Genomic DNA, 13,233 nt, shown 5'->3' with positions numbered 1-13,233 from the left:
CATGGTAGCTGGAATATGAATAAAGCATCCGTGAGTTCAACCCTGGCTATTAGAAGCAAAACGTGTCCCAAATGTAGGAAGCAAAAAACAACAAGCACCACTGTCACGTAGTTTTGCTGGCTAAATGGTCTGACGTTCATTGAGAACAGTTGAAGTCTTAAGGGAGGACATGGGAGGGTCTGTGGTGGGTGAAGAAATGCTGTCATTCCACAGAGGCAGCCTGCTCCATCAGACACACACATTGGTGCCTGTCTCTGCTTGCTTCACCTCAGGCCGCCTCTCTCTCTCTCTCTCTCTCTCTCTCTCTCTCTCTCTCTCTCTCTCTCTCTCTCTCCCTCCCTTCCTCCGCCCTGTGAGGCCTCCTTTGCACTCAATGACTTCCATGTGGAAGTCGCCCTCCCCCCCCACAAAGTAAATATTTATAGCGGTGTGAATAGCACGGTGCTGCTGTCTTTGTGAACAACAATAATATTTCCCCTGTTTCCCCACTAACTACTAGGGGACGTCTCGAAGGCAAATAATTCAGAATGGATTGTTTTCAGGGAAGGATTTAACTTCTATAGAAGGGCATGTGTTCTTAGGAGGGACTCCAATAAATTTCGCTTAAAGGCTTAGCTCAGCATAATCAGCATGCGAATTTATGCCTACTGCTGCAGACTGGTTTACACCAAGAACCAAGTGGGCCATATTTCTGACGACTGCATTTGTCTTTCAGAGCCATAAACCATGTTGACGCTTTAATGTTTCAGCATCAGTAACACTCATATTTACTTCTGTAGTAATTGTGAAATTGCCTTCTTTTTGTTCCTTAGCAGTGTGTCTCTTTTTACTGTATGTAACCGTTTTTTTTGTCAGTCTTTGTCAATTTGTCTTCCAGTGCCATCACCACCTATAGCCGGATGGGTACAGGACAAACCTTCGACCCCCCTGCCTTCTTCCTCTCTGTTGGTTATTTTCTTGGGGTTCTTGCCGGCTCCTTCCTCTTGGGTTTCATATTCACAGTCATAACAGCCCTCATATCCTTTCATCCACTCCCATCTCTGCCTTTGCACCCCAAACTCAATTATCACCTCAGCATCCGCTGCAATCTATCCACTTCCTCGACTTTGTAATTGCTTCTCTAACAAACCCCTACTGTACCACCTGAACGAAAGCATTTCAGCTAAGTCTAAAGTGCTTCTGCGTTATTAACGGTTGCAGAGAGGTCGTCAATCAAGGCAATAGTCTCTGATGAAGGTTCGACTTGCGCTGTTGTCCGGCATTTCCCTCTGATCTTTTAGTTAAGTTTAAAACTTTAGGATGAAAAATGAGGATGTGTCATGAGAGGTTTGGGGCACAGCTCAGCTCTCATTCCCAGTGACTAATCTCTGGGTGCGGGCAAAGCACAAAGTGAGCATTTATTAGATTTTGCTGACGCTAACCTTAGCAACAGCCTGCTCTTTTGTGCTGTATCCTCAAACGGTAGTTTCTTAAAGAGTCTCTGTTTGATGCACAGTTGTTCAGTTATCTTTAATTACTGCTGTATCTGTCCTTGGTAATTACAAAAACAATCGGTCTTGGGAAGATGTTTTCATTATTGTAAGCCAACAGGGTATTTACAGGGGTTGGGAATGCAGAGCAGCAAACTGTAAACAATTAGCAGTCCTAATATTGTAACATTCACAGTACCTAAACCCACTCATCTTCACTATCTGTGATCATCATTCAGCCTCCGTTGTCCTCTCTCAAACACTGTGTAAAGACTTACATTACAGTCATTTTTTTCTTTTTTTTTTTTCTTACTGTATGCTTTACAATGAAGCTTTGACAGAGGGGATGCTCGACAGCGAAAAAGAGGGAGAGGGATGAGGATCTCATTAAGACCCAGTGGGTTACTCTAAATGTCAGGTTCCCTGGCTTAGTGAGCAGCTCCTGCAGATGTTATTTTGTTCGCAGAGGCTGCAGAACGAACACTGCACTCTTTGGTACATGTAGTCTGCCACAACAGCCATACATTTGTGTTACAGTTGCATTAGCCTGATGCAAAGTGTTGATGCTGTTTGATTGCCTTCTTGTGTATCTTTAACTCTCTTTCCACCTCACCAAATTCACTCGGCTCTGTGAGAATCCACTGCTGGAAACATCTGTCTTCTTCCTGCTGTCCTGGAGCAGCTTCCTCTCAGCTGAAGCAAGCGGACTATCAGGTGAGCGTTTAATGACTTATATGTTGTGTGTGTGTGTGTGTGTGGGTGTGTGTGTGTGTGGCCATGTCAGTGCTTGGCAGCGTGGAGGTCAGACATAATACAAATCCTTTTTGTCAACTGTTGCCCTTTCCCCCTCAGGCAAACCTTCTCAACTGCATGCACTGACTAGCTCACTCCTCCACAATATCAGTGGCACAAGCTGCTGTTTGATCACCAAGCTCTGCTGTTTGTGTCCCTGTGGCCATTGGCGCTCCACAAACGTGGGAATGATATGTACACATTGTCTGCTGTCCCGACCTGACCATCTGCACCATCCCTTGCCCGAGAACAGATGAAAACCTACACCAGCATTAGATTAAGGCCTTTCCCTTAGACACTTTACCCTCTGAGAGTCCTTGGCATTGTAGCCAGTCAATAATGTACAGATGAGAAAACATAAAGCCATCTCCTCTCTACAGGGAACTGAAGGTACCAATCCTATTCTGGGCTGAACCCCCATAACTCATTTTAAAATGGTGTCCGCCCCACTCTGTCAGGGTATATTTGTACCTTCAGTTTGGAGATGTCCACAGAAAGGCAGCAAGCCACAATAGCACAATAGTATAATAGCATTCTCGCCCAAGCTGTTTGTACAGATAGCCTGGAAAGCCAAAAGGCCAAGGTCTTGTTAAAGTGGATACAACATGGCCTTGCTTTTGTTTTCTTTATCCATCCACAGAGGGGAGGTTGTACTTCTATTACATTGTTTTAGTTTTCACTTTACTGCTTCGTAGTATCTGGAATCTTGGGTAGCTTGTGTTTTTGAAGAAATTAATTACTTGGCTCAGCTGCCTGGAATTGTCTTCATCTATTTCTTTACCAGCCAGGCGTAATGTCGTTCTGAAATATGAATGTAGTGTACATATGCACACATTAGTGTTGTGGTTCCTCCTGCCCCGATTGTGTCAGAGGGATTCCACTCATTCAGCTGATGTTGTAGAACTCTCTCTTTCTTGGCAATACTCCCTGTGGCCTGAGGAGGAGGAGGAGAAGATGGTTTTAATGAAACAGCGCAACCTTTCTCTATTAGACCCAGATGCCCTGTCTATAAACTGCACCACTGTGAATGCTGCCCAGTGTGGGAGGCACACCGCAGCAAGACCTCTCTACTCCAGTATCTGATGCAGAGCCTCGGGTATTTTTAGTGCAGATACAACTTTCCTGTACAGTATTGATACTGTAATACCAGGGCTAATAATGAAATACTTCATTTTGCCTTCAAACACGCACGGTTAGAAAACTGATTCTGATGCGGATTTCTTTTATGACAGTAATCTAAAAATGAGTCATATTGCAATCTTTAATGTTCTTGGTACAAAACTAGACCCTTAAAAAAAACAAATCTGATGAGTGCTACTCCATTCAAAGGCCTTTAATGGTCCACTTACATAGCGACCCAGTGAGCGATTGGACTCCTCCCTGGTGTCCTTTGGTAATCAAGGCGCTTTCTGTCTCTGTTCATTTCTAGAATGTAGTAAGGGTGTGCCTAATGACCCTCATCCTCACAGGGAGCCCTGCGATCATTAATCTTATGCCCCTCACAACTGCTCATTATTATGGGATGCATCTCATCTGTTGCCAAGTGCCCTGATTGGAGGAGTCTCTATGTGGATGGTGGATAATGCATTACCTCCGTCAGTGTTATGTAAAGCAAGGAGGTTTGTCGAAGCCCTGAACCAAATGGAACCCAAAATGTGATCGGCCATGCTGCCATGCTCCATTAGACTTTGGTGAACATAGCTGGAAAGGGCATTGTGAACGGGGATTACTAGAGGGAGCATAGTGCAGGTACAGGTCAGCATCCTCATGTGGCGGGTGAAGGGGAAAATAATGGACTGGCTTCACTTAGCAGCCTGAACAACAGGTGTTATCTTTTCTGTGGTGCCATATTTATTACCGCTAGCTCAGCCCTCTAAGTATTGCTCCCCATCACAGTAAATTCACATGTTTCCTATCTTCTGCGATTTTCTTTCAAAGCAGAGGGAGCAAAAATGTGAAATTGAATGTCTGCAACAAAGCAACCATGTCCTGTGAGGCAGAGACTCACCTTTAATGCAACGTGTTTCATATTCCAACCTTCATCTTTACCAGCAGGAGCCCTAATCGCACCCTCCACCCTGTTTCCTCTCTCTGTAGAATTGCCTTTCTTCTCCTTCTTTACTTTTGCTTTTCGGGTGTTTGCCTTCTGTTCATTTCTCCTCCTCCGCATCTGGCACGATCTAGAGCGATGATGTCATTATTTAGCTTTTATCATCATTCCCAGAGCCTCATGTGTCTGGAGTAGAAATGTAAGTAACGTCTTTTGCCAGAAACATGAGGATACTTGAATTGGGTTGGACAGCACATTTTGATTAAGCTGTTTATACAGCTGGAACCAGGAGAATGGGTGGATACAGGGTTTGGCCGATCTGATCTGGTGTCACATTCTTTAGACTCAATTAGCAGCTGGACACAGGAAGATTTAATTGGAATTCTTGGACAGTTATGTGAAATTGTTCTGCTAATACTTCTCATATTTACATCATCATTTCCAGCTTTACTATGAAAACTAAACTAGAAGTCAGTTTATTTCGCTTTGGTTTAAGATAATGCTGGGTTGAACCTCACAAACAAAGACTCTTTTCATAAATCCTTTTCCTATGATGGAAGAACCTCCTACAGCAAATTCTCGACATGAGAGGCCCCAAGGGTCAGTGTGTTAACCAGCACACCTCCATAAACAGTCCCACAACCTGATTACATAATATGTGCATGTATCAGCAATTTCGCACACTCTGTACTAATTAGATAGAGTACATTGTTTAACTCCCTTCTGTTTACAGAATAGTCCTCCATGACGTCTTCACACACAATGTTCATGCTCCCCTTTACAACTAACAGATGTCATGGATGTTAAATACTAAATTAGCTATTTGGCAATTTCCTCTTTTTTTAATTGTCATTCATTTCCCTGGGTGTTTTTTTTTCTTCATCTTTCAGGTATTGTGGCGGTGCTGTTTTGTGGCTTGAGCCAGGCAAGGTACACAATTCACAATTTATCCCCGGAAGGCAGGACCAGGACCAGGCAGGTGGGTTTATGGAGGGGGGATTGAGCCAATTCAGCTGTAATTTCCAAACAGCGTCTTTCAGTTTACTCATTTTGTTCACATTGCCTGTTGATGCCAGTGTTTGTGTCTTGGGTGCGTGTGCAAGCAATCATTAATTGTCATTAGTGCGCTGGTTGTCCAGTGGGTCTGTGTGGGAGGCCGGTCTCCAGCTATCTGCTTAAAAGGCTGAGCACAGATGGAGGCAAGCACACTGTCATACTGTACCGGCAAGCTTCACAGAGGAGCAAATAAATCAGAAGTACACACATATACTCATATATGCATTCATTATTCATTATCCGTGCCACAGTGGGGCTAACTGTTTATCACAGAAAAGCCTTTCAAAAAGCTATGCGGGACAGATGAAGCCTTTGCCTATAAAGTGGATCGGCTCTATGCATGTGTATGGTGCAGTATGTTTTCTTTGCACAGTGCCTTTATCTACATTTTTATGATTTATATATGCGGCTGCAGCTCAAAGGACAAGACAAAGAGATTTGGTATATACAGACACTGGTTGAATAGCTAGTAGGAGAACTATTTTTCTCCTTGGCATCTCTTGTCCTTGTGAAGTGAGACTGTTAAGGGAGGAGGAACATTAATTCACTTAGACTAGCTTTTTACCAAAGCTTTACCGCAAAGCTGTTTGAACTGCTACAAACAGAAAATAATAAATCATTAATGGAATCATAACATCTGCTCGATTAAATACAACATAAGGACCTTAATTAATATAAGATTTCATATTCAGAAATGCTCCATTAGAATAATTCTATTTTCACAGAGAGTAAAAGACATCCAAGTGGTTTTCGTTTTGGCCTGGATCATTACAGGAAATGTAGGACTGCGTTCTAATATCAGAATGTGTCATAGCTGTCTTTCATGAGTACATAAAGCTACTCTTTTACACATTTCCACAAATGGCATGTAATAAATAGAAATCTAGACAAGAGAGAGATGACAAAAACATGTTGGGTGCTACATGCAGCCACATTATGGCTTCAAGAGAGAGCTGGTTGCAGTTGCTACCTCATAGCACCAGGGAGTACCATCTACAATGGAAGTCATGTTTGTGCAAATCCAAGCCTGTTTACCCATTTCAGATATGATCCGAGTCCTTCACTTTCCACCATCAACCCTGAACCCCTTCCCATCTCGAATGACCTTCTTCCTCACGATCCTCTCAAACCCTTTTTTAATTTGCAGCTCTTTGAAGTCTTCAACTTCCTGGGGGAGATTTTCATCTTCAGCTACATGGGATATGTATTGTTGACATTTCCTCACCATGTCTTTAAAGTTCTCTTCATTACTGGAGCATTTGTATCCTTTTCTGCTACGTGATGGAGCATCTTTACCCACCTGCTGTGCAGCCTATGGATCCTGCTCAGACCCCCAGAAGCAATGTTCTGTTCTGTTCTGTTCTGTTTTGTTCTGTTTACTTCCACATTATTTCACAATCCTTACATGCACAATCTTCTGCAACTTATTTGACCAGAGTGGTTGTCCTTTTTTCTATCCTGCCTCTCTGCTGCAGTGCAGTCATTTCCCAAGTCCTTTAAAAAAAAAAATACTCAGCGCTTAAATTGCACAAGTTTGATCCGGTGAGCTCTGCAAATGGCATTCAGTCGGTCTCCCATGATCACCATCTCTGCAGATTAAGATGCTGCAGTGCAGAGTTTGCTCTTAGGAATGCCTTTGAAACAGACATTTAAATAGGTCTTTAATTATTTTTACTGCAGCTTGTTTCTGTTTTCTAGCAAAGCTCAGTGGAATAAAGATGTTTGCCTGTTTGAAATAAGCTCACAGTACTTAAATTTATAGTGGATTAATCACCGTATCCCTGATGAGGTTGACGATTAAATCTTATTAGGTCTAGAAACTCCAGTGAAAGAGGTTCCTACTGGTCTGGTTCTGTTCTGGTATTCCCATGTCGTTCAGGGAGAAATCCAATCTAAAAGGCTCTTATCATGCTATTGATGAAGCATATTAGCTTTTGTTTGCCCAGACAGTTTTTTTGGTAGTGTATTTATGTTATGTGCATATACTAGAGAAATGTAGAAACAGAAAATTATTTGAGAAAGACTTTTGGTCAAGACATATATTATTAATATACATTTTACTGGTTCCAGCTTCTCTAATCTAAGGATTATTGCTTTTCTCATTTCACTGTGAATGTATTTAAGTTTTAGGCTATTTCTCAAATGAAACATGAAATTAGAAGACCTCAACTCACGCTCTGGGAAATTGTGATGATTAGCATTTTCTTTCATTAAATGATTTAATGAATAATCATAACAAATGATGGTTAATTGATATAAGATTAACACAGTTTGACATTACATAAAGAAACTTAGACTATAAAACCATGCAGGTAGAAATTCTTCACAGAAGATGCCCCTCCGACTTTAGTCTCTGCAGACCAGAATGCAATGCGGCTACAATACATGTAAACAAAAAGTGAGCAGCACCCTTAATGATACTCATCAAATGTTAAAGTAATGCTATCATAACAGATATTTCACATTCACAGCTGCTGTTGTCTACGTCAGCTTTACGTCCTGAGGGGAACAGAGGGGTAGTAACGGTCTGCTGTCTACAGTTGTCCTTGCGGTAGAGCTGGCATTACCAGAGCGTATGCCTGAGGAAAGAGTCTACTGGCCGCACTCCAAGGGGCTGTTCTTTCACAGTCCAGTGCCCAGATGGCCAGCAATTATTATTACAATCCATCTTCCACCAGAGGGTCAAAAGGGCCAGAGAAAGAGTCGACAGAGCAGATTCTTTTTCCAGCGCTCTTATGTTCAGTGTGAGGGTCTGCCAGGGAGAAAATGTTTGACTTGAGCTTTGAGCCTGTTTAGTTTTGTCTGCAATTGTGCTTCAATAACAAAAGCTCGGAGTGAAATAAATCTGGCTAACTACACCTATTGGAAGCTGACCCGGATGTACAAACAACAATGAATGGCGGTCTAAGTCCTCATGTACGATGCTTAAAGTGTCTATAAAAAATGAAATAACTCCAGTGATTCAACCCTGTTAATCGCTCTTTGGTTACGCTGTAGATTTTAATCGCCATAGCCAGCCTTTGCCAGTGACAATGGAGATTGGCTTTATTGGAAACGAGGCTGAGATGAAAGTGCTTAATTACCTCCATTCAAATAGCTTAGAGGCCTTTGATAAAGAGAAATTACTGCTTTTGGGAGCAGGATATTGCTTTTTGAAATCCATAGGTTGCGTAAGATCTAATATTGACTGCAGGGTGCGAAGGGAGCTCTGTTTTAGTAAACGCCTTGTCAAACTAAGGTCCCCTGCCTAAAATATTGGTCCTTTCATTATTCCAGGCGACATATTTGGACTAACTGTAGAAAAGCTAAAAAAATCACATCCCCCCATGATGCTTAAGCAGGCTTATTTATCTGCAAAGATTATTTTTGCGTTAAAATCAATGAGGATCTGAAAAAAATAAAATAAATGCAGCCCTGTGTCCTATAGCCTTGACACTAACAATAACCTATCAGAAGATCTCAGGCTGCACTCAGGCGTATATGAGGTTTTAAGGGGCTGCAGTAACTTTTCCTAAAAGTATGACGAAAGATGTTAAGTGTATCCAGGACTGCAGCTATGTCCTTGATAATTGTACAGATATCCTCTCGCTAACTGCTGCCCACGACGCTTAGCATTCAGTCCCATCCTATGTGAAACATCAAAGTGTGTGTGGAGGGCAGAGACAGCTGGCAGAGTCTGATTGGCTTCATGCCTCGGCATGGTGCCACACTGCTGTGTTTGCATCTTAAACAGCAAATATTCATTATTTTTTTTATGTGTGTGTGTGCATGTGCATATAAGTCAATATTCACGGGTGTACTTTTACTTCCTGATCTCTCATATAAGGGGTACTTTAGTATTTGTTATGGAATTATCTCATATAATTCATATAAAACCTTATCGATCAATAATTTACCCTAACCTTAACCAAGACTGCAGACAAAAACAGGTCTCTTGTTTGTCAGATTCTCTCATATGATCAAAGAAATTGTGATTTTCATTGAAAAATAACCAAATTTTCATGGCAACATGTTGATTCTGAAGTGTACTTGAACCTGTGAGTGTGTTTCAGTCATAAGTATTCTCCTTAATCTGCGCTTATTACAAACAGCTCTCCATCTTTGTATCAAGAGCCTGTAACGTCTACCCCTTTTCATTCCTCCTAAACCTCGGACGCACAACCAAGATACCTCGCAGCTTCCAGCATTTCATGATGTTTGCAGGTACAGTACTTAATAATACCTATAAACATTATTCAGATTTCTTTGAGCAACATTTTGCTTTTTCGAGATAAAAATGTAAAAAATTTTTGATAAATGTTGGGTTGATAATATTTTTTGCTGCAAGAAACTAATTCATCCAATGAAAACTCTAATGACTCATTTCTCTTTAGTGCTTGAAGATTATAGCATTAGTGAGGATGCCGAAAGATTGTGTCCCCTCACTACCCTAATATCAAAAGTCATATTTACATTAATTGATATCGCCAGAATCTTCAGGTTTTTTTTTTTAAACAATTCACCCTCAGCCTTTTCTATTTTTGTATGCGTATTTTGGAGAAGACTAAAAGTAACGCCTCACTAAAGTGTCTAATGGTTGAAGCTGTGAACCGTTTGATGATGCAGGAGAAAGGAATATTCAATGTGTAGTGATGTGGGAAAGTGCAGCAGCAGCATGTTTCTCTGCTCACCTGACCCATTTTACCTCTTACATAACAAGGTTTCTTTATAAAAAAACAAAAAAAAAAACAACCTTGTCTTGCTATTCTTTAAAACTCCCCCACTGCCACCACCTCCCCCATCTTTTTTTCTCATGGCAGTAAAGGATTTGCTTTGGGAATTGTTTTGGCTTTAAGTATTATGTCATCACTGTACAGCAATCTAGAAGTTTGTTTTGGGGCATCGTGCTGGTGAGCAGCTGGTCAATGCTAGTGATGGTCGGGATGTAATCTGTTGAGTTATTAACTGGATAGCTCTCTCCTGCCCTTTTCAAATAATTGGTTAGTAGGTGGTTGTCTGGTGGTTTGATGGATGGCAGTAATAACGCTGTTTGCTCAGAATTGTCTTCTCTGCTCTCAGGTTTCAGGGGGGCTGTAGCGTTTAGCCTGGCAATAAGAGACACATCCACAGAAGTGAGGAGCACCATCTTCACCACCACTCTGCTGCTGGTCGCCTTCACCATCTTGGTGCTGGGTACCGCTGCTGATCCCATGCTGCGCCTTCTGAACATCAGGTCAGTGCTACCACCTCGCCGTGGGACATAGTCAGTACGATGCAAGTCAAATGGTCCTGTCTCTCCATCTGTCTGTCTCTTTTCCATCATTTGTTGGTTTCTCTGTCTCTCTAACACACACTCACACACAGACGCAGCTTAATTAGACTAGCACTAAGTATTCACCCCACTTAATATGTAACAGCTCTTTGTAAAGCTTTTCTGTGGATGCTATAATGCCTCTCCCTTATCCCCTTGCTGCTCTTAGCTCTGTGTGCAGCTGGCCACGCTGTACACAGAAACTCATGTATACATTACTCTGTAGCTATACAAATAGAACACATAGTCCCACAGAAGTCTGCGTACTATCTGTGATGGCGTGAAGGATGCAAGGCAGTAATTAGATACTTAAATTATTAAAGTGTAATCCAATTCCCAGACTACAGTGGTATAATTGACAGCCACAGGCAGTGCTTTTGAATCTCCAGTGGTTTGCAGTTCAGTGTGTGTACTTAAAAAGCCTTCCATTATGAAAGAAGATTAGAAGAAGTAAATAAAAGCACCGGTGAGAAACAAGAATCTGGTTTTCAAATCCATGTCAGTAAAACAGTGAAAATGCCCAATTGGATATTTCTGAACTTTATTAAAAGTAAAAACATAAAAAAAAGAATATACATTTAATCCAAAAGTGGACACCCTGGACTATTTTTAAGCATTAAAATGCCCTCTCTCTGAGCTACAAAACACAGACAATGAAGCAGCTTGTGATGTGAAACAAAACCTGGAGGGGCTCTTTTGTCGATAAATTGCAGATTGGCTTGGGTAATTCAATCTAGCAAGTTGTTTGTTAGAGCTTTTTCAGCCAAGGAAAAGCTTCATTTTATTGTAATTCTAACGTTTATGACCAGATAAAGAAACTATATCTCTTTAATATCCCCCAGGGCACACTGAATTTGAGTCCCCAAACATATGACTCTTGTTCTGTATCCTTTGAGCATCTTAAATAGTTTTTGCTCTGTTGTTTCCAAATACTATTTTCACCAAGACTGAACTGTGTAAGAATGGAGGGTCACAGATTACACACAGCAACTTCCAAATGCTGTTGAAATCTGTCTCCGGAAGATACATTCCTGAGGGCTATTAGTAGTTTTAAAACAATAATGCATGAATGCCTTTACTGTTACAGTCTCTCTTGCTCCTGATTGGCCTGTTAATCTGACTCTACACTTGGTGATTTTTAACTTTACTTTGCTTCTTTAAATCACATTATACTTGTGTTTCAAGTATTTCTAACCGAGGTAAAATATGTGTGACTAAACAGTATATACGTATATATGTGTATATAAGCCGGGATCGCCACTGTGTTCAGCGGTACCCGTCATATAAGGGTTTACTGCTAGCCAGTGTGACATAATGGGAGGGACTCACATGCACAAACATGACCGGCTAGAAAAACAAAGAACAGAGAGGCTCAGATTACAACACACCCGGACGGAGTTCGACTTCTCTGCTCGAGACACCATTACTCCACTTTATCTTTATATAGAAAGTAGTTGTTTGCTGCTATATAAATGTTGATGTGTAATATTTTTTTATTTTAAAACACTAAATAAGAATTTGTGTTTTGAATATACAGAAATTGTAAAATAGTAAATAAGCAGAAAAATAAAGTAGGAACCCATTGCTTATAGTAATAGCTTATTGAGTGAACTGGTTTTCAGGGCCTTTAAATTGTCACACAGTGCCTGATTGTGCAGCGGAAACAATAATGAAAATGCACAATGTGACAGGTATTTTATTCAAATATATTTATTGGTTTAATTCGATTTTTAAAACATTTACCAGCTCCCGGCACGCTCACAGTGGGAATCTTCACCTTAATATTTCTTGACTTATATTACTGTTTAACCTCAAGCATATACTCCCTGCATTTATATGTGCATACAAATGGACCTGTGGATATCTGTCCTGAATACTACCCCTCTATTGACTGCATATTGCTATGCCTCATGACACTGCTGTCTTCATGAGTAGTCTTTTTATCACCAGAGCCCATCACAGGACACTGCGTCGAGCCTTCAGGGCTGTCATGTTTCAGAGAGTCGCTCTGTTTTCCTCACTTCCCATTCCAAACTCCCTCCTCATCTCCCTTCCCTCATCGGATTGCATGAAGTGAAGGGACAAGAAACAACTTTGAAAGACTTTATTTTAGTGAATAATACATTACATCTCCTCACCTGGAGCAAATTGAACTTCCATTCAATCTCTGAAATGGCTTTGTTGAGGAGTCTTGCTGTACTCTGTGGGAAATTACTCTGGTCTTTTTCTTCTTTTTTTTTTTTTACCCCCAATAGCTACCTCAAAAGACCTACCACCGCAGGCATTAAATAAAGGAAAAAGGTAGTAAGAGGTAGTAAAATGTCTTTTGTTTCCACTTTGTGAAACTTGTTCAAGAAAGTTTATACATCACAGGTAATAAGGTGCTGGGTGTATGTGTGTGGGTGCAGTCAAGCAGGGTGGTCTGTATATCTTAGGACAGGAAATGGTAATGATTATCTGTCTCTTTCAGTCCTGCGTATGTGTTTTGAGTTTCCAATTCAAACAGTTGACAAGTGCTCATATGTTGTATGATTGCGGCTCATACTGTTTGCTAGTTTCATCACTATCAGTCCTGC

At 41.1% G+C, this 13,233-nt stretch overlaps 1 protein-coding gene across 1 annotated transcript in view; it reads left to right on the top strand.

The window, feature by feature from the left end:
* LOC129110483 (sodium/hydrogen exchanger 9-like) overlaps window positions 1–13,233 on the top strand; it is a 58,246-nt gene that overhangs the window by 19,488 nt on the left and 25,525 nt on the right. The window contains exons 7-12 of the mRNA XM_054622567.1: window positions 878–1,016; window positions 2,078–2,183; window positions 5,202–5,290; window positions 6,515–6,628; window positions 9,459–9,570; window positions 10,426–10,579. Of these exons, the coding sequence (XP_054478542.1) occupies window positions 878–1,016; window positions 2,078–2,183; window positions 5,202–5,290; window positions 6,515–6,628; window positions 9,459–9,570; window positions 10,426–10,579 (714 nt within the window). The remainder of the gene's footprint in view (window positions 1–877; window positions 1,017–2,077; window positions 2,184–5,201; window positions 5,291–6,514; window positions 6,629–9,458; window positions 9,571–10,425; window positions 10,580–13,233) is intronic.

This window comes from Anoplopoma fimbria, chromosome 21 (assembly GCF_027596085.1).
Source record: "Anoplopoma fimbria isolate UVic2021 breed Golden Eagle Sablefish chromosome 21, Afim_UVic_2022, whole genome shotgun sequence".
Classification (NCBI taxonomy): Eukaryota; Metazoa; Chordata; class Actinopteri; order Perciformes; family Anoplopomatidae; genus Anoplopoma; species Anoplopoma fimbria.
Note: the sequence above shows the minus strand (reverse complement) of the source record. Positions and strands in the feature narration are given on the sequence as shown.